The 27,467-nt window shown below is 39.2% G+C and overlaps 1 protein-coding gene across 1 annotated transcript in view; it reads left to right on the plus strand.

Moving 5' to 3' along the window:
- Positions 1 to 2,054: 2,054 nt before the first annotated feature.
- The window catches only part of LHX2 (LIM homeobox 2), a 61,537-nt gene continuing 36,124 nt past the window's right edge, over positions 2,055 to 27,467 (plus strand). The window contains exons 1-3 of the mRNA XM_030206154.1: positions 2,055 to 2,370; positions 5,367 to 5,569; positions 7,436 to 7,815. Of these exons, the coding sequence (XP_030062014.1) occupies positions 2,155 to 2,370; positions 5,367 to 5,569; positions 7,436 to 7,815 (799 nt within the window). The 5' untranslated portion in view covers positions 2,055 to 2,154. The remainder of the gene's footprint in view (positions 2,371 to 5,366; positions 5,570 to 7,435; positions 7,816 to 27,467) is intronic.

Consider the following 27,467-nt stretch of genomic DNA (forward strand, 5'->3'; position numbering starts at 1 on the left):
CAACCCTGTGCAATTGCCTCTTTCAAAAAGTTTATAGCCATTTGTTCTAGCAGAGCCTCTGAATATGTTCCACAGGGTCCAGATAACCCGCTTTGTACTGGCTTCCTGAAAGCTTTGTAAATCCGCAGGACACGCTGATGTCAAGCTGAAAATGTACTTCTCTTGAAAATGTATTGAGGTTAGGGGTCGGAAATGCTAGTTTTCACGCAAACAATTAAATAAGCCTCGAGAACAAAAGCCTGAAAATATGAAGACCAAATTTCAAATTAAGCAAATTTCAAATTTCTGTTTCTCCAGCGGTAGTCTGGATTTACGTACATTTATGAACCCTGTAGGTCAAAGCAACTCTGCTTTCTGAACCACTGTGAGAAGAAATTCAGAGAAAAAAAATATCCTCCTCCTATTACTGCAATGAAAGTATTTTCCTCCCGCGAGTGTGTAGTGGTGTAATACTAGTTAAAATCTTGTAGCCAGAATTTGGGAAGGGGCGGGGGCGCTCTAGATAAAATACTGCAGGAAAATAATTAATCTAGTCACCAAATAAGCCACGACTACAAGGGAGCGTCATGGATATTAGTAATATTTTTTAAATCAATTCTTAAAAAAAAAAAAAGAGAGAAAAGAGCAGAAAATACAATACATAGGTTTTTGACATTCAAATAAAACATTGCGAATCGGATTACTCTTCTGAGTAGAATAAGTCTCTTTCAAATCGGGGGTATTGTTTTTGGGACTGTCTCTACCAAGAACAGTTTACTTCCATATATTAGCACCACATATGCTAATTACAGATTCAGGGTTTACAGAAAGTCCACCGCGAACTGAAGGAACAATCGTGTTATTGTTGCCAAAATCAAAATCTTACGACTTTTCCCCTGCCCCGCCCCTTCTCCCCTTATTCAACTCCTTTCTGTTTGCCTTTTTCATCTGTAGTCTACTGCGTGGTGGGGTTTGATTGAACTGTAAACCCACAAATGGTCTACGAGATCATATTAATAATATTAACGGAGGTAAAAGTAAATAAAGCGGTCAGAGTGTCTTTGAAGTGTAGCTTTCGGGGTGGGGGGAAATAGAAAGATAGCTAGAAGAAAACTACAATCCACCCTCTTCCCTTCCCCTCCTTTTCTTCAGCTCGCGTCGCTATAATAAGAATCCCAGTGACCGGCGGCGGCCAATGGAAAAGAGGCAGGTAGTGACGTCGGAGGCCCTGTAGAAAAGGCACGGAGGCCGGCAGGGCCTGAGACTGCGGAGCAGAAATAAAGCGAGGAAGCTCTCACTTTAAGGGATTACACCAAGTCAATGCAGAGCGGACTCCTCCTTCCCAATTACTAACACGCAGTTCTGCTTTACAGGCGGAACGAAGGAAAAAAAAAAACTTAAGAAAACATCGCCACCTTTAAGAGCAGCGTTCTTTGCTTCGAGATCTTAACCCCCTTGTTTTTGTTGTTTTTTCATTTCTTTTTGCATTTTATTGCACTCCTTTTATATTTCAGTTTTGTGTCTATCCCGACCTTTCACCTTTCTTTACAAATTTGATCAAGATTCCTGGGAAAAAAATACACCTTCCTCCCCCACAAAACAAATGTACCTCTGAGATGTCTGTTTGCAGAAAGCTGATCCTAGACTGTGACCACTGCAGATAGCGAACCTCTTCCCCAACTCGAATATATTGGCCTCTGTTTTGTTAGATATTCGTTTTGGTCTTAAGTCAGATGTTTTGCCAAGTTTTGCCAAGTTAACGGTTTTCTTTTTTTATGCTCCTAACAGAAGATTTGAACGTGTCTAACTTATGTCTTTTTTTAAGGGTGGGGGTCATTTTTAACTAACTGTTTTTACGATTTTGTTTTTAATTTGGCGTTTTGAAAATTAGAATACTGCTTGAACAGTTGTACGCTAAATTACTCAAAAGAAAACGTTGGAGACATTTTTGTGGGGTGGGGGTGGGGATGAGGATGGGGATGGGGGGAGGGCAGACGTACCCAGAACTTTGACAAGATGTTCCTCACTGCTGTGTGAAAGCGATCAGAAGCAATAAGGCAGAGTGGGAGGCGAATCGGGCATTTAGATTTCGAGAAAATTTTCATCTGCAAAACTGGTTGTAAGAAAAGAAGAGAAAGGCGACGATCAGAAGGAGGAAAGGAGAACGAACGCTAAATGAATGGATTAGGACTCCGACTTATGGAAGTTTTGGGGGCCAAATCCAAAGCCATTTCCAAAGAATCAGACGCCTATAATTTCCGCGCTTCAGCAATGCTTTTCCACAGCCTGTCGGGAGCAGAGATGCACGGAGTCATAGATGAGATGGACCGCAGATCCAAAAGCGAAGCTCCCGCCATCAGCTCCGCCATAGATCGGGGTGAAACGGAAACGGTAGGCGGCTGGAGTATGGGGACGGAAGGGGGGAAGGGAGGAGGTGGGGGAGGGGAAATAGGGGTTTAGAAAAAGAGAATTGGAAGAGATTTGTGTAAAACAAACGATCAGGAAAGGGAGAAGGCTTGGTACAGAAGTCCAAACTGTAAGGAGGGAGATTTGATACCGAAAATCATAATTAAGAAAGCACTGATAGACAATTACCCACATAGTGAGGCCTTCTAACTGTAAGCGGGATGTGTCTATTATTTTGAAATGGAAATAAATAGGTGAAATGAGATGAAAGTAAATCTTTTTTTTTTTCAAAAGGGTAATAAAACAGCATAACACGCCTTGTACTGATTATAGTTTTCTTTGAACAATAAAATTGTCATTAAGTGCAATGACTGAAAGCTTTGTGCAATGACTTCAATTTCTTCTTCAAAACAAACGAAGAAAAATAACTCTGATAATATTTTAAAGATCGTATTTAATAAAAAGATTGCCAATTTGCCATTTAAGTGAACAAAGCTCTTTGTAAGTTACTTTTGGATACGATTATGTATCTGTAAGTACTGTGGAAAGCACTTCTTTAACACTAAAATAAAATAAGTTATCTGAATAAAATACATTTCAGGAAGTTTAAAACGGTATCTTCATATATACTATTTTCTACAAAAGGGTAAACTGTAGCTGTTTTTCAGATTTAATATTTTCTTAGTTAAATTTGTCGTTTGTTTCAAAAGAAGGGGGAAAGTTATCAACGCGGGCTACTGTTAAGACGGTTATTTTACCACAAATTGTGCTATTTTAGCACAGGCTAAAATAGCACGACTTGTAGTTAAATAACCCATCTTAACGGTAGCCCACAATGACTCCCTCCACCATGTCCATAAACATATTTATTAATATGGGTATGCAGAAGATGTCTAGGTTTTCTGCTTTTGAATTTGGATTTTGGAATATCATTGTACTTTAACTCGATTGTATATGGAAAGCAAACATTTATGTTACTACATAAAATAAAATAGGCTAAAATTAATAAATGTTTTAAAAAGTGTTAAAAGCCAATTTTAATGTAAACTCATGCTAGCTAGAAAAACTATTTAGTCTAATTACAATAAAACCCATTAAATGACAATTTCCCTTAGGGATTACAAGCATAATCTAAGATTTGGTGTAGTACTATATCCTTAGGCGATGAAAAGAAGTATAACTCCAAATTTGCTCTATAACTACATGCTTTAGAATGAACTATGTTTAGAATAACCATTGTAGGAACTGATTTCTTTATTTAAAAATTTTTTTTTAAAGAGAGACATATACATACATTCATTGTTAATTGAAGGCATGTATGGTTGCCTTTACAAATGAACAAAAACCAGGCTATTAATGTTTAAAATCCATGAAATTCTCATTTTCAAGCTATTAAATCCCTTAGGTATATTGGTTTCTACATTTGACATGATTTTTAAAACATTCTATGTAATTTAGGAATATTTGGTCCTGCTGTATTTCTCAAAGGTTTTGCCCATGGAAAAAACGTTGCAAGAAAGCCTTTGGACTTCAAATGTAAAAAAAAGTTATACTGTATACGACTCATCAGTCAGACAGGATTGGGCTGGGTATTTGTACAACACAATTATTAGGTTATACTTAGAGGTGTAGCGTCTCAACTCAGTGCCATAATTAGATTCAAATAAACATAAATTATTTATTTTAATGGCCCTTGTCACGTTAGAGATAGCAGGTTTTAATTTTTTGGCTGGTTCAATAATGCGGGCACTGAAATGCGTTTATTTGGACTGAGATTTGACACCAAAGTGTTAAATTATATAGCGCTTATTTTGAAGTTTGTTACTTCCACGTCGGTACCGAACACCGTTTTAATTTTTTACAACCTGCTCATTTCTTTCCCCATATTTCGATCTTAACGTCCGTGTGTGAAATTAGAATGTGTGTGTGTGTGTGTGTGTGTGTGTGTGTGTTGGGGGGGGGGGGGGTTCTTTTTTTTGATCTGAAACAATGTGATTATGACAGTTGTGTATTTTCCTCTGATATATTTCACTGAGTAATTTATCCATAACTTAAAGAATAACGAAAATGTACATCATTACTGTCAGATGTACAGCAGCTTAATTAAAAAAAAGGGCGATCCTCTTTTGAATTAGAATCAGCAGATCAGATTTAAGTGTATCTTGTCTTCAAATGTGCGCTGAACACGTTTAGTACAGATGGCCTAGATATGTAACATTCAGACCCTGAGATTACTTTTGTAGTTCTAGCATTGGGGGAGATATTTTGATTTTATTGGATGGGCAAACTAATCTGAGAAACATGACAGATCTTTCTTTTCATTTTGGTTTTTTTGTGTGTGTTATAATTTCAGTTTATTGTCCTGGAAACAACAAGAGGTCCAAAAAAGTACCACTCCCTCCTCCCAACACTTCTTGCTTCTTCCTGAATTTCAGGAATATTCTTGATATTAGATCAGGAAAAAAAGCGCTAAACGAAATATTTGGTCTGAAGTTTCTCATTCTCTTATTGTCTAAAAATTCCAAAAAGCAGCAGAAAGTTAGTGTTTTGATTTGTGCTAGACGATGAAAGGGGGGGGGGGGCGGAGTGCTTTTTCCCCACTGCTCATGTTTTTTTTTTTCTTCAGAAAATGTACTTACTTGTATTTTGCATACTGTCCCAGAATTTGCTGAGAATGACCTCTAGCTTCTCCGTGGGAAAGTTTGCGTCTCTAGACCGTTGAGGGTTCTGAAACGCTGTAGTTTGGTTCTTCCCTCTATTTTACAACAGGAAATCGGTTTCAGCACTTTAATTTTAAGCAGTAGAATGAAGCATTAGAAGAAAGAAAGACAATTCTAAAAGTGTAAAAAAAAAAAAAAAGAGGTAAATTTGCCTGAGTTTTGGTGCTGTAAAGTCTAAGGAGAATCACCCGGATTTTTAAGCACTTTCCCTTTTCTCTGGCATGGAGAATTAATCGTGTTTTTGTGCTTGTTTCTGGCCAGACCATGCCTTCAATCAGCAGTGACCGGGCCGCCCTGTGCGCTGGCTGCGGAGGGAAGATCTCAGACCGGTATTACCTCCTAGCTGTGGATAAACAATGGCACATGCGCTGTCTGAAGTGCTGTGAATGCAAATTGAACCTGGAGTCGGAGCTCACCTGCTTCAGCAAAGATGGCAGCATCTACTGCAAAGAAGACTACTACAGGTATATGCGCGCAGCCTTAAGTCTATCCGTCTATTGGAACCGTCTTACCGATAACGCCAGACACGAGGAAGTTTAAAAATATGTGTAAACTAACTTGCATTCGTTGTCAGCTTTGTTCCTTAATTGGTTGTTCCATGCTTTATATCTCTCTTCAGGTTGCATCCTTCTGCTCCATTCACAAAGGGCCTTATTGGCTTATTTTGCAGAATTGGAAGGAAGCCTTTGTTAGGGAGAAAGCTTTAGGATTTCTCTCCTACAGAGCCTTAGCTTGTTCTTTTTGAATCGGCCTAAGCATGTATATATTTTTTGGGAAACCCCCCTTAATTTAATGAATTATCATCCAGCTGTTATACCTTACATGTTTATTTGCGATATGGCTTATCAAAAGTCAAAATAATATTATTAATTGAGAAGGAATTATTTGATTAGGGCCTCATAATCACATTCACGTTCAAGCATTTCATATTAAAAAAAAAAAATCGAAACGTTAGTTCTATTTGGATCGGCTGTCGAATTTGTGTGATGAATATGGGGACTGAAGGACCTAAAAAGACAGAGGTGGCTCTCAGAGGTTAGGCTGGGTAACACTTTCACAATATAACTCAGAGTTTCCAAGGACTTTTCCCCTGATAATGGGAATGGGGAAAAATCTGCTCCATTATAATGATCAAAGAATGTAAGTGACCTGCAGAACTTTGGGTTTTGGGTTGATCAAAACGGGTTAATAGCAGTTTTGCGGTATGTGATAATAGGTCAGGTTGACAAGTTATAGATAACCAGGTGGTTAACAAGGCAACACAATAAATTATGGCATCTAAAAGCCAATTGGCCTATTCAGTCTGCTAGGTGAGATTCTTCCTCTCTGGTTCTCTACCGTTTGTGCTAGATAAATTCACATACTTCAACTAACCCCACTTCCCTCATGTCTATTTCCTACCCTTTCAACCTGTTCCAACCACTGTCCTCCATTATCTGTCCCAAGCATGCCAAAATTCTGGCCTACCCCATCTCAACTGGTAGCCTGTTTTAAGCCTCTGTCCTTTTCCTGTAATCAGCAAGCATACCTAAGCCAATACTCAGGTTTCCTCCAGGTCTTAAAACCACGTTTTGCAATAATCCACACAGCTACCAAAACGAGGGGTTCAAAATATCTGACCTTCCCAGGTCATTGGTGTTTGGGCATTAACCACATGCTATGTGCAGATTATCCCAACCTTCTTGGAAGCATGCGCCTGCTCTTTAATATCTAAAAGTTTTAACTCATTGAGAAGGCCTTAAAACAACCTGGCAAATAAAGTATGATGAATTAACAGAAGGACAAAGGTTAAGTGCAGAAAAACCCTCAGCAAGACTGAAGTTAACCAAAAAATAATAAAAAAAACCGGTTGGTTTAATCTTCAGAGAGAGGCGAATCACAAAAAACTCCTGCTGAAATCATGTGTAAATCTTAATTGCATTTACCAGAAGCCAAGAGAAGGATAAAGGAGGTTTAAAAAAAAAAGTGAAAGGAGATGAAGTTGGTGGATGTGAAAGCCTGGTTGAGAACGGTGTAGACATGAGGTGAATCCCTATCAGCGCAGGGTGTGCTAATCAGCTTCTGCATATTCAAGGCCTTTAATCCTTGGAAAGAATACCAGCACAGCTGATTCCTCCTACATAGCCCTAAATTCACCTTTAGTTCGTTTTGAAATGTTTGGAACACTATCTAGCCAAGAGAAATTGAGTATAAACCATTGAATGTGCAAGCTTTTCTTCGGGTGTAGACTAATTAACAGCTATATAACAAACCAGAGTTTACAAACTGTATATTTCGAATATGTTATACAATATACAAGTTTTCATTATTTATCATTTATTTATTTTCAGGAGATTTTCAGTACAAAGATGTGCCAGATGTCACCTAGGAATCTCGGCGTCAGAAATGGTGATGAGAGCTAGGGATCTGGTGTATCATTTAAACTGTTTCACTTGTACCACTTGCAACAAAATGCTGACCACAGGTGACCACTTCGGGATGAAGGACAACTTAGTGTACTGTCGCCTTCACTTTGAGACTTTACTTCAGGGAGAATTTCAAGTTCATTTCAATCATTCGGATGTAGCTTCCGGGAAGGGCTCGGGACTCGGAGCTGGGTCTAATTCTTTGGGACTGCCTTATTACAACGGTGTGGGGACTGTTCAGAAAGGAAGACCCAGAAAAAGAAAAAGCCCTGGGCCTGGGGCAGACCTGGCAGCGTACAATGCAGGTAGGCCAAGCCAAATTCTCTGTAAAAATGATTCATCTTTTTATTTGGAATGCAGGGTTCCCCCCCCCCCTTGATTACCTGCAATGGTTTTGCCATTTATTAAAGCTAGACTGATAATCATAGTTTAGCAGCGCATAATTATTTGGTTCAAGTGCTGTCAAACTGGTAATTACAGATGCTAGTAAACTAGTACTTTTCTCTTTAGGTGGCATTTGGCATGTTTTGAAGTAGTCGCCTTCCCCTCACCATCCCTTCCTTATCCTCACCAGTTAAGGAGAGAAAACGCAGTTCAGTGAGCTGTGAATTCAGGTCAGCAGCCAAGTTTCTGCTGGACAATCTTTATCCAAATACACAAATCGGAACGAACTTTTAACAAAAGCGACTTCGGAGGCTTAAAAAAGTTAGGCGTTTATCATTGGTCGTCAAATAAAGGATTTAGATTTAAGAAAAATCCTTCCTTGTTGTGTGGGTGTGTGTGTGTGTTTTCTTGCGGGGATGGGGGTGGGATTTAGTGACTATTTAATTTGGCTGCCTTATTGAACCGTTGTTGCAGCCTGTAAAAGCAGCTGTTTGCAGTCATGTCCTAAGTTATTTTGTATTGAGGTTTAGGTGAAGTTTTGTTAATCAGGTTCCAAATGTAGAACACTTCAATGGACTAACAGTATCTTCACTGTGAAACTCTGTAGTGGTATTAGGTTATGGTCTTTCCCAATAGTTCAAAATGAATTTAGTCATATTTGATCGTATCTCGTTACCTGTAGTAACCAGAAATGTATCAGAATCATGTTTATGGTAAATTCTTTACACTTAAAATTTTGAGTTACATAAATTATGACTTGGGAAATGTACATAAAGCAGTTCAATTCGAATTTTTCTAGTAGTTTTATTTATTTATTTGTTGCATTTGTATCCCACATTTTCCCACCTCTTTGCAGGCTCTATGTGGCTTACAATAGTACCGTAATCGGCGTTAACCGATTCCGGTGTGAACAAATACAAGGTGTGAGTAATATCAAGGTGATGTTATGGTAGAGTGAGATACATGTATGGTAAAGACAATTGGGGAGAACTTAGTGAGGGAAAGGAAGAGTTAGGATATGTAGGATAGTAGTTCATAAAATTCTTAGCGACCTATTTTAGAATAGGTCCGATGAAACTGTTAAAACTATCAGATAATAAATATTTCTGAAATACAATTCGAAAGCATAGGGGAGGATATGAGAAATATAATCACAAAATAGATTATCAGTAAAAGGAACACAGGAAAATTTCACATATAGTGCTGATTTAGAATATAACACTGAATTTATAATGCAATAAGAATCTGAGAGTTCTGGCTTTGTGCGTGTGTGGAAAGATTATAAACCTGCCAGTAACATTACGGTTGCAGTAACTCTCGCCATGTTTTTGTTTATATTTGGTTAAAAGTAGACCCCTCCCAGATTGGACCTACCATACCAGTTCCAGCAGCGTGGGACTTGTACTTATCACTAGAGTTACGTCCTTGTCTTGTTTTTATCTAAAACGGCTTTCATTCAAGGAAAAAATAACTGGATTTTACCCACTTAAAGAAAACACTCTGGAGAACAAATTGCATTTCCCATTCCAGGTTCCACTCGTTTATTCCTTTCCTCCCTTTTGTTACCATCAAGTTATACACAAAATTGAAAGTTGGGAAAAACTAAAAAAAGTAGATCTGTGGATGTTAAGACTAATTATTTGTACCGTTAAATATTTGCTCTCAACATGCATTTTATGATATCCATAAGCAAATTAAAATAAGATAAAACAAATTCTTAAGGACATTTAGCACATAAAATGATAATTTTATTTGTTCACTTGCTGATTCCTAGAACTCAGTGCATTAATGGATATAACATAGCCACTGTGGTAAAGGAATAAGGGCATATTGAGGCAGTCGAAGATATTTTTCTATTTGTAGAACAAATGGAACTGGCTTTTTTTTTGTACTCCAACAGCCCTAATTTGTAGCGGGCTGGTAAATTTAGGTTGATGGAGTTTAGATGTGGATGGATCCTGACAAGTGGAAAATAGCTCAGAAGGAAGCCGGAACTTCAAAAAGATTTTTTTCCCTCTCTGGGCTTTCTCTCTCTCTCTCTTTCTTTTTAGAGTGCCTCTGTGATCATAATTTCTTCTTTCGCTTTGTTGGATTGGAGTTTGATGGTTTTGTAGGCCAGTAAATCAATGCCTGAAAGCTTAGAGAACGCGGGAGCACCTGTAAAGAGTTCTGAATAAAAATAGTCCCTCTGTGATTTCGACCAAAACCTCCCACAGCCTGCAGTATATTATTCATTCACGTCTAGCCTTCCTTGAATATCAAAACAGTTAAATGTATCTCGAAAATGATAGATGTTTCCTGCATACCAAAGGCCCTGCAGATTATCTATCAAAAAAGCCAGGTCCTATGTTTTGGAATTATTTTCTCCCCCCCCCCCCCTAACATGAAAATAAATACATTCATTAATAAAGTATCGATGAACCTATGTATGTTTTCTATTCACACATTTAAATTAATTCTTTACATCCGGTTGCAAAATTTCCTGAAATACTTGATATAAAGCTGTTCTGTTGCTAGATTTAATGTAATTGATAAGTAAGCTACAGATCTTGCTTATTGATTTGAGCGCACTTTCAAAACTTTTTAAAAGGTTTTATCTCGACTATTGACTTTACAATAAAGTTTAATATGTGATCCAAAATTATTTTTAGACCTTAGGCAATGCGCTTGCACTAAGATCTAGGTACTAGTAAGCACCTGTTTATAGGCGATATATCAAAAGCATTACCCTCATCCTTACCCTTACTAGTTCAACAACCTCCCCTAATCTAGTTTGTGTTTTAGGTTTGTATTACTGTAGTCTCTGAATTCCCAGCATTGAGTGAGTGGTACCTAAACTTCAATTAGGCACTATGGAACAGAAGACTTGAATATTGGACTTTGCTTTCCCTTAATCTCGCATCCCCTTCTAATGCTTTCAGGACCAGATGCTCTACGATTCTACCCCCCCTACAAATGGACAGGAAATCGTAGAAAAAAACCCTTTTAATACACCCACCCCTCTCTTAATAACGAGATCATGGGAAAATAGGAAAAAACGCTGCTCCTTGAAAGTGCCTACGGTTGAAACAGTTATTACAACGAATTTTGGAGATGGGACATATTGAAAGAGATTTCTGAAAACAATATATGCGCATTTTATTCTTCTTGTGTTTGATGTGAAGTGATTCTTTCTAGAAAAACCTGCTAACAGAGCAATAAGTCTAAAGAGTCACTTTGTTTTTTTTTTCATGTTAAATAAGTAGCTCTTCTAAAAATTAGATTGTTTAATGTGTTTGCTTAAGTTGCCAGATTCTGTTTTAAGTTGAACGATTTTCTGTTGAATATTAATTTTAGAAGTCTACCTATTTTTGTTTTGTTATGGGTCGATCCCAGTATAACATAGAAACTAACGTTTTAAGGGAAACTGGGTCATCAAAGATACAATCCTATCTTAAAAAATCAGCATTTTATTCTAATGCCTCTCACCCATGGAATATCCTCTTCTTTCCTTGGCTAGTCATGAACAACATAAAAAATATGTTTAAAAACCACATAATAAAACAAATTGGTTAACTCAAGATAGTACAAACATGATCTGTATAAACAAAATCGTAAGTATATTCCCTTCCAAATAATGAATACAGACCTCTATAATTAGAGAACTGACTATCCCTTACTCTTTGAAATTTCGTAGCCAGTTTCCCTTTCATATGTATTTGTATTGATATGAACAGTTCTAGAAAAAAAAAGACAGTCATTAGCATACATGTATATTAAGTGTGTGTTGGGGGGGAGCATTTAAAGGAAAGGATGAGAACATATAAACAGGCTAGAGAGGAGGTATGCATTTATATACGAAAATACTAAAGAAAAAAAAAAATAAAGAATGAGAATTAAGGGAAAGTGTGTGTGTTTGTGCGAAGCCGAAGTAAAAATCTACGCTTCAAAATCTACTTGCACTAGGGACTCACGGCTACTTTTATCTGCCGGCTTAATTACTGATTTCCCCTCCCTTGAAAGTCCATTAATTAGACAATGGAAGCGGCAATATACCATTTATTAAAATTACGCTAAGTTAATTTTTATTACAGGTTCACTGACATCGATGGGGTTTAAAACCTGATGGGTTAATCGCCGATCCCGAGTAAATTATTCATGATTTTTTACGAGCTCTTTAGTTCTATTGAATTGACTTAATTGAGAGGAAAGGAAAACCTCTAGATCCGAATGATTCTTGCATTAACAAACTAACAGCAAGATCCTACTAACACCTGCAGCTTTAGGAAATGAAGCATTGCTTAATATGATCAAATTAATAATTGCCCAGGAATTCAATTTATTTACAGAATAAAAAAAAAGTACACCCGGGTGTAGCTTTCGCTGCATTACAGAAATTGTATTTAACTAGGGTTATTTGAAAGTGCATTATCCCATTTGCTCGCTTTTGCCTGGTAAAAAGCTGTCCCTTTTCACCACTTCCATCTGACAGTAGAGGTTAGAGGAGGAATGTTAGTCCGCTATCTCCCCCTAGAGGAACTTTGAAGATTGCAGCTCAGTAGGCGAACGTTTGTTTTCCTGCTCGTCCACATTCCATGTCCCAAATTCTATGTTCTATTGAGAAAGAAACAGAAAACCAACCCCCCCCCCCCCCATCTGCTTCCTTCCCTATTTTTAATTCCAGTTTGACTGACTCAATGGAGAATGATGAGATAAGCAATAATAAAGCTAGCTGAGAAAATCACGGTAGAGTACTTTTCACGTATTGCAGATACATTTAGATTTCTGAAAACAGAAAATCGGTCATGAAATAATTAAAAATCATTTGCCCTTCATGGAGGCGTAAAACTGTCCCTGCTTGTTACTTTTTGAAAATAATTCTACGAAGACACTTTCTTCCCCTTTTCTGTACTGTTTCTCTAAGTCCATTACTGGAAATTAGGTTTTATATATATTGGACGGCGTCTTAGAAAGTAATCACAGAAAAAGCACGGGGCGTGAGTTTCAATGTGCTGTGTTGGGCTTTGTTCCTCACGGATCTTACTTTATTGTAATTTAATATTCTGTGAGCGGCAGCGATATCGAAGCATCTTTGACAAACTTTCTCATACTTTAGCCTGTGATTAGGTTTATTTCGCTTTCAGTTGGCGCTTAAGAACTGTTCATGTTTATAAGGGACACCTACTTGACAATATCAAACACCCCCCCCCCCACCCTCACCCCCCAGAACAAAATGTAGCAAGGGACATATGTGACAAGCAAACATGAAAGGAACTCCGTGTGCGTTGTTCAGTTTTGAGATCCACCTGCCAGCTTTTATATCTGGTATCATAGCTTGTAAAAAGCAAACAAACAAAGAAACACACACTCACAAAAGATCAAGCACAAAACAACAACCCTACCTACACTTTAAAGGGCATTTAAATCCACACATAAGTCTTTAACGTCTGTAATTCATGTCGCTTTCAAAAATAGACTTGCTAATTCAAGTTAATGTTAACGTCCTATTTAAAAAGAAAACATCTCTAGCTGGAAAGTAGTGTTTTCTGAGTCCACCAGTTACGTTTAACCAGCAAACGTTTTTATCAGTGAATAGGGCTCCGAGGCCCAATAGCTGCAGCTCATTCTCTGCTTATGGGGCCTACCTTTAGGCCTTCTAACAATTTTTATGTATTCACATGTGGAAATATTATGGTTTTGTAGATTTGTAGCAGTGAGAAAAGAAGATTAGATTGTAGATTAAAGAAAAGAAGAGGTATAAGTAAGTTTTGAAAATCATTTGCTTTTCACCTTTTGCATTTGATAGCATTTCACACATTTTCAGAAGCATGAAACAGGAATGAGGTGAACCCAGAGTTCCCGCCAGAAAACACAGGACTGCAGCTGTTTTAAAAAGTCTTCACAAGTGTTTATCCAAACTGCTAACAGCAATTATTGCTGGGCCACCTGTAGGGCAAAATTACCTTGGGGCCAAAAAAGCTGCAGTACAGCATCAGTTACTTATTATTTTATCTGCCCAATAGAGATAAATTGAAATATTTTTAATGCCAGAACAGTTTTTAAAGAGCAGATAATATCCAAACCCAAGACTGATGCTTTACAAAACATAAAAAAATGTGCAAAAATAAACCAAAGTTCATTAATGTAAAGATTAAGATGAATAAATTAATGCGTTTTCCCCCAGTTTGATGCTAATTCAAGGTATTCATTCTTGCACACACACATACACACATGCACATATGTGTGAACAGGCAACACAGTATTTTTACAGTTAACGTATGGTAAGTCGTGCGTTAAGGCCATTTTTTGGAAGGGAGTGGAACTGGGTGGGGCATAGGTAGAAAATGGGCATGGAAAGTGTTTGGCATGGAATGTGTTGCACTTACCATGCACTAACCCCTGGTTTCTATACAGTGTGACTTAAGTTGCGTGCAAATCCGGTTGTATTCTGGATTTCTGCATGCAACTTAATCAGTTAAGTCAATCAGCACAGATAATTGCCAATTAAGCAATTATTGACACTAATTGGCTTTAATTAGAATTTACACGCACAACTAGCTAAGTGTATTCCACAACATGATGCATGTAAATTCTAAGTCATATAGTTGAAAAGATGGCACGGCCGTGGGCATGGAATTGGTGGGTCATGTACATTTCTAAAATCTTTGTGCTTTGTTATAGAATACACCCGGTCTGCACCTAATTTAGGGGCCTTTTTACTAAGCCACGTAGGCACCTATGCGTGCCCAACGTGCGTCAGTTCAAGAGTTACTGCATGGCTACTACATGGCCTGGGCGGTAATTTCATTTTTTACGCACGTCCACTGCAAATAATTTTTATTTTCTGGGATGTGGTGGAAACCAGGCAGTAATTGTCATTCTGTGTATGTAGATGATTACCGCACGGTTATCGCATGAGACCTTAGCACTAAGTCAATGGGTGGCAGTAAGGTCTCAGACCCAAAATGGATGTGCACCAGTTTTTATTTAAAAAAAGGCCTTTTTACAGGCGTGCTGCAAAATGCATCTGTGTGCACCCAAAATACATGCCTACACTAGTGCAACCCATTTTTCAGCGCACCTTAGTAAAAAGACCCATTAGGCATTGGCATTTACACCAAGTTTTACTTGGTGTAACTGCTTGCAACTAAATTTAGTCACATGGATGGGCATTCAGAATCAAACATATAAATGGCGAGTGTCGTACTCACTCGCAAATGCACAGTAGAGACCCTCTCTGCCCAGCCCCCGCGTCAATACGTGATGACGGGGCGGAACAGAGAGGGTCTCTACTGCGCATTTGCGAGGGATGAAATCGCCGTCACTAACGCTCCCCCCACCCGGAGTCACTGCTGCCACCCCCCCTCCACCCGGCCGGGCCCTCGCTCCGCTATTGAAACAGCGAGGGAACGCAGCACACAGCTGTGCTCTGCTGAGCTGCCGTCCTTCCTTCTTCTTCTCTGTCTGTGTCCCGCCCTCGACGATGTTACATCACACGAGGGCGGGACTCAGGCAGAGAAGAAGAAGGAAGGCCGACGGCAGCTCAGCAGAGCACAGCTGTGTGCTGTGTTCCCTTGATGTTTCAATAGCGGAGCGAGGGCCCGGCCGGGTGGAGGGGTGGTGGCGACTCGGGGAGAGGCGAGCTCGGCGGCAGGGGGGGGGCCTTGCAGCGGTGACGGGAAGGGGCTTTCAACCCCCTCTTTCCTATACTAGCCCGTTTTTAGGGGCTCAACGGCTAGTATTATATAAACTGCGTGGAAATTTAGGCATATTTTAAAAAGTACGCCTAGGCATATTTTTTCAGTGCCAAATTTTTAGGCATGATTATATATAATCTAGTCCCTAACTGATTATATAGGAAGTGTTAAAGGGGAAATTCTATATATATGGTGCTACTTCTGTGCAAGAGTTTCAGCATAAAAAAGCATTCTAACAGATTCAAGGTGCCAAAATGGCAGATCCACATAAAAAGGGTCAAGGGTCTTGTACTTGACGTACCACCTTTCTGCCTTACAATCAAAGCAGATTACATATTCTGTGCAGGTACTTTTCTCTGTCCCTGCTAGGCTCACAATCTGTTTTTGTACCTGGGGTAATGGAGGGTTAAGTGACTTGTCCAAGGTCACAAGGAGCTGCAGTGACAATTGAAGCCAGTTCCTCATATTCTCAACCCACTGCACTAACCACTAGGCTACTTCTCCACTCCACACACATACATACACATTTATAGAATAGCATGTGTTTCCGCATGGATTGGCAAAGGGGGTGTGGTCATGAGAGGGGCATGGGCGTGTCAAGGGCATTTGCTTAAAATGTGCAGTGTTATAGAATTTGGGGGATCCAGGCCCAACTTGCATGCTGGGATTTATACATGGTTTCAGTTGGTGTAACCCCTCACGCCCAAAGTTGAACATGAATCCCAGCACTACGCACTGCTCTATAAAGGGTGCTGATCTCGAAATGCCCCTTATAGCATACTGTTTTTCTTTCAGCACTGAATTTTTGAGTGCCATTTAGAGAATTTCTCCCTTAGTGCTTCCTGACAATATTGGAACCTATTAACCTATTTATTGCACGACAGGTAAATAAGGTGGTGAATTGGAGAGTGAGCTTAGTTTTATTCATGAAGCTCGTTTGGAGTTCATAGGTTTGAAATGAATGTTTCAGAATTACAGCAAAAGATGGGACTGTTGAGGTATTTCACACTGTAGATAGAAACAACAGGTAAGAAAGGCTCACAGAACAAATCCCTCCTCTCAGTACCCTTCTCCACCATCGCCAACTCCAGGCTCCGCCCTTTCTGCCTCGCCTCACCCTATGCTTGGAATAAACTTCCTGAGCCCTTACGCCAAGCCCCCTCCCTGCCCATCTTCAAATCATTGCTCAAAGCCCACCTCTTCAATGTCGCCTTCGGCACCTAACCTTTATACCTCTATTCAGGAAATCTAGACTGCCCAATTTGACTGCCCCTATTTGACCGACTGTACATTTGTAAGCTCCTTGAGCAGGGACTGTCCTTCTATGTTAAACTGTACAGCGCTGCGTAACCCTAGTAGCGCTTTAGAAATGTTAAGTAGTAGTAGGACAAGAGGAAAGGGTGAGGTAATAGTTGGACTCTAAAATGTAAAAGAAATCAAGTGTCAGTGGCAGGATTGAACTCCTAGGACATGAGATATTTACTTGTATTTCTTATGTTCTTCTTGGTCTCAGATCAGAGATCAGTGGAGGCCACACGAGTGGGACACCATAGGCAGAAATGTGATTGGCAATATCACCTCTGTGTTGTTTTTAACTTCATGAATACAATCAAAGCAAATTAAACACCTGTTTGAATTTTGAACCCTAAGAACCAGTTCACTGTTCACATTCTCCTATTCTCTTTCATCGTATACCAGTTTAAAATATCCAAAATGGATGTTTGATGAATTTTATGAACACTTCAAATTGAGACGAAGAAAACATAAGGTTGCCTAAAGAGAACTGAGTGATTCCAAAAGTTTGCATGTTAGCACATTTATCGGTTTAGTTATGGTCACTTCTCTTTCTATTTTTGGCTTTATTTTAACAGTTTTTTTTGTATTGCATAACAAGCTACTTCTCATCTGCTTTCAAAAATGAGGTATAGGATCTGCAAATACATAATTGTTTGGAAAAATGGACTAGTGATTGGATCGGTTCTGATTCACAGGAAGATCATAAGGAATTTTTATATGTCATTAGACCAACTGCCTAACTTTTCTGAGAAAATATTCAAGGCTAGTAATTATTTTGAGTTAAATTCAGACATTGTGACATCTGTTACCATGAGACAGAGACAGAAACCATGAGAAGGGTGCTACTTGTTTAACCTATGAGAGAGAGAGAGAGAGAGAGAGAGAGAGAGAGAGAGAGAGAGAGAGAGACACACACAAGGGTGCTACTTGTCCCTGCATTATCCTTGCGCTAACCAGTTAGCATGTGGTAATGTAGGTGCACTAACTGGTTCTGACATGCCCCCTAAAAATACCAAAAATGATTTAGCATGAGGTTAATGTGCAAACATTCCCCTGAATTCTCTATTTAGCACCTAAAATTGTGAATGCTAATTTGTCCACATGGCCAAATTGTGTGTACAACTTAATTGAACAAGCCAATCAGTGCCACTAATTGGCAATTAACCAATTATCAGCACTAATTGGCAATAATTAGGATTTATGAGCATCTCTGATTCTATAACGGAATGCTCCTAAATTCTATTGCATGTAACAATTTGGGAGTGTGTTTAGGGGCATTTGTGGGGGTGTTCCCATGTTTTATGTGTGTTAATACAGAATCATGGCTAAGTGCACCTAACTTAGGCACCAGTATTTAAGCCTGCTTATAACGGGCCTAATTGCAGCCATATGCAGTTAGGCGTAGCTTAGTGCTAAGCGCAGTTCTATAAGTGATACATACCTTTTATAGACTCATGCTAAGCTCATTTAATTTTTGGTGCCAATTTTTAGGCGCAGCTTATATAATTTACCCCATTCTAAATTACTGTGTGATGCTGTAGTGCAGTAGTCAGTTTTTGCTGCATTAGGAGGAGGCAGCGGTGACCCGCATGTGGGAGCGGAATAAATGTTTGAGCTTCCCTGATGTGCACTTATCTGCAGGTTTGCTGATTTGGGTGAGCACAGTAAGAAGATAGCATCAACTGCTGTACAAGCATTCCATAACACAGTGTACACCATAGCCCCTGCCGCAGCCCTTTTGGGCGAAACACGGCCTGTGTCGGGCAATATTCTGGTATATGGTACTACTAATAAAGTTTTCAAATATCTGTTGCTGATCTGCTATTTTGCTTTCCACGGTGGAGTTTGCGGATCGCTTGCCTTGTTGTTTCTTAGGCATTCATTAGCAACTAATGCAGATTAGTAAAAGGACCACTTAGATAATTAAGGGGCCCTTTTTCTAAGCTGTGCTAGTATATTGACTTAGCATGCCCTAACGCAGGACTTTCCCACACACTGAGGGTTAGATTTTATACCCAGTGCCTGAAAAATCTGCGCGGAAAAAAAATGACACCTAGGTATATTCTCTAAAGTACACCTACATTTTATAGAATAGGCTTAAATTTCCTCACAATATATAGAATACGCTAAGCGGCTTGTCATGTGACCAAATTTGGTTGTGTCCATTTAGGTCACGTTTTACTTGGTGTAAATCCCGACGCCTAAATTAGGAGCAGATCGGATGTATTCTATAATAACATGCATAGATTTTAGAAATGCTGACACCCCGCCCATGGCCATGCTCCCTTTCCAACTATGCAACTTAGAGTTTAGGCGCACCTAAAATACACTTAGCAAGCTGTGTGTGTAAATCTCAATGGCAATTTGTGCTAATTGCTTAACATCCAATTAACAGTGCTGATTAGCTAGTTAATTAAGTTATGCGCATTGTTATAGAATACACTTCATTTTCCGCGTGGATTTTCAGGCACCATATATAGATTTTGGGGGTAAGTCCATTTCTAGTGTGGTTGTAAAATAGGTTTTTTTCTATTTGTTTGTTTCTGGCCATTTAAAAAAATTAACACAGGAGCTTTAAAAGGCTCCTGTGTTATGGATGAGCTGACCAGTTAGCACACTGGTAATTTATTTATTTGTAACACTTATACCCCACACTTTCCCACTTATTAGCAGGTTCAATGCGGCTTACATAGTATAATAGGTTTACAAAATAAACATAGATTGAATACAGTTGTTGTATAGTGAAAAGAGGTAGTCACTTAGATGTGGGTAAATAAGATGGGTGAGGTAGGAGAATAGTCGAGGTAGGGAGTGGAAAGAGGGTGAGTATTGTAAGTAAAGCAAAATAGTAAGGGGTTGGAAGAGGGATGAATTTAGAGAGGATTGACAATACCTGAATAGTACTTTCATACCCATTCTCTGCCCCTGACATGCACCCTCTCAAATAAATACCATACACTGAGGGCCAGATTCTATAAAAGGTGCCTAAAAGATCTGCACAGTAAACATTTCTACCTAAGAGTATTTTGTAAGTGGTGCCTAGGTTTAGGCACGGTATATAGAATACACTTAGTTGAAATCCCAGCGCCTAAAACTACATGCCTCCATTTACAAAAATGTGGCATAAATCCCTGTGCGTAGATTTACGCGCCCTGGGCTATATTCTAAAACAACGAGTGTAAATTTTGGAACATCCACAAAATGCCCATTTCCCCCACCTATAACCATGCCCTTTTTGAACTGTGTGCATTAGAATTTAGGTGGTTTGTTACAGAATATGCCTAGCGAGTTATGCATGTAAATTCTAATTATTGACAATTAGTACTCATTATTGCTTGTTAAGTGCTGTTATCAATGCTGATTAGCTTGTTAAGCCAATTAAGTTACTCATGTTGTTATAGAATACACCTAGATTTTGGCGTGGATCTCTAGGCGCACTATATAGAATTCCAGCAGTTTGCGTGTGCGAATGGTACAACTAAAGCAGAATGCTTTAATGCATCCTGCATTAAGCATATGCTAGCACTTGATGCAGCTTAGAAATAGGTCCCCTTAATTTGTTCAAACAGGATAATCCTACAACAATTTTATAAAAACACATAATTGGACATTCTCCCCTTGATTCTATAAAACTTTCTAGAAATTGCATGTGTAAATATGTATACCTTGGAAGAAAGGAGAAACAGGGGTGACATGATACAGACATTTAAATATTTGAATGGTATTAATCCGCAAACAAACCTTTTCTGGAGACGGGAAGGTGGTAGAACTAGAGGACATGAATTGAGATTGAAGGGGGGCAGGCAGATTCAGGAGTAATGTCAGGAAGTATTTTTTCATGGAAAGGGTGGTAGATACGTGGAATGCCCTCCCGCGGGAGGTGGTGGAGATGAAAATGGTAATGGAATTCAAACATGCGTTGAATAAACATAAAGGAATCCTGTTTAGAAGGAATGGATCTACGGAATCTTAGCGGAGATTGGGTGAGAACGCCGGTAACTGGGAAGCAAAACCAGTGCTGGGCAGACTTCTACTGTCTACGCCTTGATCATAACTGAATAGATAGGGATGGACTGGAGTGTAAATTTTAAGGGGCTTCAATGTTAGCTTCAAAACTTTTAGGACAAGAACAGTGCTGGGCAGACTTCTATGGTCTGTGCCCTGAGAATGACAAGGACAAATCAAACTTGGGTATACATATAAAGTATCACATATCATGTAAAGTGAGTTTATCTTGTTGGGCAGACTGGATGGACCATTCAGGTCTTTATCTGCCGTCATTTAATATGTTACTATAGGTTCATTCCTGATTTGCACACTTAATTTTTAATATAATAATGAGCTAATTTGTGCCATCAATTGGCTTTTTAACAAGCAATTATTGGCACCAATTAGATTTAATTGGGACTTACCAACATAAAGTTAGGTGCGGCCCAAGAAAGGAGGCACAGAAATGGTAGGGTAGTGGGTGTATCGGGGTGTAGTTTTGAGATATGTCTGTAATTATAGAATATGGGTTCTCCACGCTTAAATTTAGGTACAGGCATTTGCATCATGTTTTCATTGGTACAATTGGTGTTGCCTAAATTTACAAGTAACCTCTCTGTTTGCGTGTTATTGTATAAACCACACCACACTTTTGGCATGGCCTATAGAATATCACTTAAGCACTTTTTTCTGCGTTGATTTTTTTTAGGCACCATTTATAGAATTCACCCCTGTATTTTTAAATGTCCCTCTACCTGCAGGTATAAATACAAGCTGATTTTCTTTGAGTGAGTTTGTGTGGCCGTCAAGACTTTTCTTCCTTTGCTTTGACTGCAGCTGCTTTGTTGCTTCTCCAGAAGTTGCTGCCCTAGGTGATTGCCTGGTCTTGCCTAATGGTTAGGCCTGCCCTGAGGTACCATACAACACAAAACAAGTCAATGGGGCTCATTTACGAAAGCGCAGCACTGTTCCTGACATGTTAGAATTAATCGGTCTTGTGTGGGAGTACAAACTTTACTACCATAAGTATTTACAATCTAGCAACAAGATAATAAGTGATTGCATTGTTTAAAAAATTAGCTGGGTTGGCTGCCAATGTTATAAATAATGCCAGCATAGTCCTCAAGCATGCTGAGTAGAGCTCAGTGTGAATAAAGTTTTATCTCACTTAGATAACATGCGGCTAATATGTCTACAAAACTCTTCCAAAGTGAACCAAATGTTGAACAAAAATGTATGTTCAGTCAGTTAGGGCCCCTTTTATCAAGCTGCGGCAAAAGAGGGCCTGCGCTGGTGTCAGCATGTGTTTTTGATGCATGCCGAGGCCCCCCTGTCTCCGCAGCTGGTAAAAGGTAGGTCCTGCTTTTCTGCAGAAAGTGGTCATGTGGAAAGTAAAGAACTTGCCACACGGCCATTTTTTTTTGGGGGGGGGGGGGGAGTCTTTACCGTCACCCATTGAGGTGGCAGTAAGGGCTCCTGCACTAACCCAGCAGTAACCAGGCAGCACACTGCATTGCTCAATTACCATTGGGTACATACCGGCGCTACAAAAATATATATTTTGTAGCGCTAGATATGACAGTGCGCAGGAGTGGGAAGTACCACCGGGCTGCTGCAGTAGCCCAACGGTACTTCCTTTTTAGTGAGCGGTAAGCCCGTGTTGGGCATACCAGTGCTTTGTAAAAGGGGCCTTAATTTATTTATGTATTTTCCTCATTTCTAACCCACCCATTAGCTAGAAAATGAATGTGACAATATTTCTTCAGTGAATACAAATAGGTTTAACTGATTTACTTGGAATAAAATATAAGATAAATAGAATCTCATACCTACCCTGCCTACCCAGATTTTTGTGTCTGTATGTGATTTGTTGAAATTATTGTGGTTTTTAAATTTTGTTATCTGCCTAGTTAATAGGCGGGCTATAAATGTTTAACTAAATAAATAAATGGCACCTAACTACAAACTAAAAAAGTGCTTACCGTTTTTTTCACCAGGAAAAGCACAGCATGCATTGAGGGTCACAAGATAGAAAATTGGATCAGTGTGTTGCAGTCTTACCAAGCTTCTAATCCCTACAGGCATCAAGGGTTGAGTTTGGCAAGCTTCCCCACTGTCTGCTCATAGACATAGGATGGAGCAAAAAGCCTCAGTAACAGCTATAGTTTGTTAATATGTGCTATTGAGTTAGTGCACATCAATGCCGTTAATGTGTTATTTTAATGCATGACCCATTTTATGCAATGGGGCCTAGTTACTAGTAGCATGGCTCTGTACTCATGCATAACAAACTTGTAATTTTGCATCAGCTTCCTAAAGGCCAAACACGGTAGTTTGTCTACATATGATAATGGGTCCTTTTACTAAACTATGTTAAGCACTAAGGAATAGATTAATGAAAGGGCACCAAAAGTTAGGTGTTAACAAACTGAGTGCTAAGTAAACATTCTGTAGTGGAAAAGTTGGGCATTGAAGCCATTATAGAATATAGAATATTAGAGTAAGTTGTATTTGACCACCTAACTTTAAGTACGAGCATTTACGCCATGTCAAAGGCTGGTGAAAATGCTCGCACCTAAATACTGTCTCTCTTGGCCTAACTGGCATGGTTCTTGCCTGCTTTTCTCTCTAATCGCTATTATAAGGTCGTCACTACTTCATCCACTTCCCCTCCCCCACCCCTTGACCTGTGGAGTTCCACAAGGACCAGTTCACGCCCCCCTCTCCTTTTCAATTTGTTCATTAGTCCCCTTGCTACACTTATTCAGTTTACTGATATTTCCTTCCATTTTTACGCTGAAGATATTTTGCTAAATTTTCCCACCAATACTTTTAACCCATCCATTGGACCTCTACAAGACTGTTTAAATTTAGTCTTGAACTGGCTTTCCAAGCACAGATTAGTGTTAAACAGAAAACAGTGGCCTGCTGGTTCACTGGAGGCCTTCCTGTTCCAGCTACTATTTTGAATCTCTTCAGAACTACCATTTTCTGTGTAGACTTTTTTTGCTACTTGGTTATCGTTCTTGATTTCCAACTCCTTGTGACTCTTGGCAAGTCACTTAACCCTCCATTGCCTGCCGCATTGAGCCTGCCATGAGTGGGAAAGCGCGGGGTACAAATGTAACAAAAAAAAAAAACTCACTATTTTTTTTACCACAAATATCTAACCTCTACGAAACTACTTTTTTGTCCTCCACCAGCTACGCTCGGTACAATGTTACTTTGATCATGAAACTTTTCACTTCCTTATTCTTTCGCTGGTAACCACTAGACTAGATTACTGTAATATTTCTTACTTAGGCTGTTCCCGTGCTAATTTGAAAAAACTTCAATCCATTCAAAATACAGCTATCAGACTGCTATGGCATTCCTGACAATGTGACCATGTTTCTCTTCTGTACTAAAGCTACCACCTGTGGAACAAAAAATAATATTTAAGCTACTGACTCTTGCCTTCAAGGCTCATAGGATGGGTTTTCCCCCTTATTTGGCTTCCTTTACTATTCCCTATTCACCTGTTTGTCTCCTTCACTCTATAAATGACCACCACTTAGTTCTTCCCAGCCTCAGATTTGCCCAATTTGAAACTGCTAGACATCACACTTTTTACTTTACGGCCCCTTTCCCCTGGAACTCTCTGTCTCTAGACATTCATGCTGAATTGCCATTCAAAAACTACAAAACTGCCTTGAAGACCTGGCCTAAATTATTACCTTCAAGGGTTTGGACTAACCCCTCATCGCACTCCAAACAAACCCATACCTTGTACTTTCCCCATTCCTATATGTCCCTCTCCTTCCCCTCTTTCCCCCCTCGCACTACCCATCTATGCCTTTCAAGTTATAAGCCTCTCTATGCCTTTAAAGTTATATGTGCTACTCTTTCCTGTCTCCATTGTATTCTTTTCCTGCTTCAGAATTTTATTATTATTTTTGATTGTAAACTGCTTAGATCTGTGAGTTAGCCCAGGTGGTATAGAAAGTTCTAATAAACTATAACTATTTTATAAACATCATGTTAATGCCCCATTTGCAGTTATGCGCTATAGAACTTAGGCAGTAGTTTTACAGAAGAGCACCTAACAGCAGCTACATGCATACCTGCGAATTACTGCCTATTAAGGCCACTTATGGGTCATTATTGGTGCTTAAAGACAATTAGCATCCACTTAAAGGGACCCTTTTATGAAAGAGTTGCCGTGTGGCAACCTGGAACTACCACCGTCCCAACACGGCCACCAGCGGCAGTTCCACATCGAGTGCGTGCCATATTTTTGTTGTTTTTTATTGTGGTGGTGCACAGCAGTAATTGGGCAGTGCCCCATATTGCCTTGTTACTGCTGGGTTATTGTGAGAGCCCTTACTGCCACCTCAGTGGGTGGCGGTAAGTGCTCCTTGCCGCATGGCCATGCAATAAGAGTAATCTTACTGCATGACCATTTTATTTTTAGGGGCTTTTTACCCCCTGTGGTAAAAAAGGCCCTGGCATGTGGGAAAAATGAACTCCACCTCTACCGCAAGCCCTTTTTACCGCAGCTTAGTAAAAGGACCCCTCAGGTGCTATTCTATAAGTTTTGCATGCAATTTTGCATACTAGTCACAAAATTGTGCATCCAAGTTCATAGAATTAGGGGACTAACCTGCAGTTTATCAAATGGTAACTGCTTGTGCATAGTTTTGTGGTAATTTAGCAATTACTGCATGGAAATTGCTCGTAAAGGGCTAGACTCTATATATGCTGCCTAAAAAAAAATCGATGCAGAAAAAAGAGCTGTTTTATAAGCCACACTTAAAGTTAGGCGTGGTTTATAGAATAGCACTTATGCCTGGGACTCGCGTCTAAATTTAGCAGCGGTTATTTGCACCAACTGAAACGTGATGCAAATATAGCATCTAAATTAGGTGCATATTCCCATTATTCTATAACAATGTGCAAAAATGCTGTGAATGCCCCGTTCCACCCGTGACCCTCCTATTTCCATGCCCCTTTTTTTATGTGTGCAAACTTTCAGGGTGTAAGTTCCAATTCAATCTAATTTTTGCCAATAATTGCTTGTTTAAATGCCAATTATTGTTACTAATTGGCTCATTATTCAATTAAATTGTGTGTGCAAATCAGGCATACACCCAAATTTGCGCACATAATTTATTTTTTTTACTTTTATAGATGTAGGGGTAAGTGCTTTTTGTGTCAGGGATGTGGCATAGGCAGAGAGTGGACATGGAAAGCATTTGGCAGTTAATGCTCTGGACTTACTGTGTGCTAACCGTCTAGAAATGCTAACTAGTAGTAGTAGTAGTAGTAGTAGTAATGTGTAGTTAACACGGGACCACTTACTGCCTCTTAAATAGGACAAAGTATCCACATTAACTGGGAGCAGGTACTGCACATTATTAGGAATGCTAACACATGACTTATAATAGAAGATACTGGGAACACCCCAATATATGTTGTGTTAATGTTGCATTTGGCGTATGTAAAAGTCCTGTGTTAAGCTGTGGTACTTGCAAATTTTGCCATGGTTTAGTAAAGTCATTAACATAATTTGCTTAAAATAAAAATCTCTTTCCCTAATACAGGGGTTAGATTTCTACAATATTAAGAAAAATAAAATTACTGGAATTTTATGAAATAGAAATTAGTAGCTTTCTGCAACATCAATCAAGGCATTATTTTTTTCTTATCAATAGTAAATAAATTAATACATTAAGGGCCCTGTCTACTAAGCAACGCTGTAGGCATGCAAACATTATAGTGTGTGCTAAACATTAGCACGCGCTAATGATAGAGACACCCATTATATTCCTATGAGTTTCTAGCATTAGCATGCGCTAAAACGTTTGCGCCTATAGCGCAGCTTAGTAAACAGTGCCCTCAATTATTAGAACCACATCAAGAGCTTTCACTAACATCAAAGTAAATTAACATCTTAAAAAAAGACCACCAATTTGAAGATTTTTGAAGTTTTCAGAATGAGCATATGCACAAGATTAAGGGGCTCATTTTCAAAAGGAAAAACATTTTAAAAAATGGCATAAAGTGGCATTTGGACATTTTTCCCTGAAAAACATCAAAATCATGATTTTTCAAAACTCAGATTTGAGACATTTTTCTCTGCAGTGTGTTTAAATCACAAGGAGGTGTCTTGGGGGTGGGATTTGGACGTTCCCAAAACTTGGATGTTTTTCTGCCATAATAGAATAAAGCAAAAATGTCCAGGGCTAAAAGTTAGACGTTTTGGTGTAGACCTGTTTCAATCACACCTAAGTCACAAAAAGGTGCCCTAAATGACCAGATGACCACTGGAGGGATTAAGGCATGACCTCCTCCCCCCCTCCAAAGATGTGAAAGAAACAGTACATACCAGCCTCTATGACTACTTCAGTTGTTATGGTCAGTCCTAATAGAGCAGCAAATAAGTCCCTGGAGTAGCCTAATTTTCAGAGGAGCGCACTGTAGAGAAGGGGACCCAGGCCCATAACCCACTCCAACTTGTGCACTTGTGGTGGAAAGTGTGAGTCCTGCAAAACCCACCAAATACCTACTGTACCTACTTATGGGTGACACCTACAGGCATAAAATATATTGTAGTGGTGTAGAGTTGGGTACCC

The sequence above is a fragment of the Microcaecilia unicolor genome, chromosome 6 (assembly GCF_901765095.1).
Source record: "Microcaecilia unicolor chromosome 6, aMicUni1.1, whole genome shotgun sequence".
In the NCBI taxonomy this organism is placed as follows: Eukaryota; Metazoa; Chordata; class Amphibia; order Gymnophiona; family Siphonopidae; genus Microcaecilia; species Microcaecilia unicolor.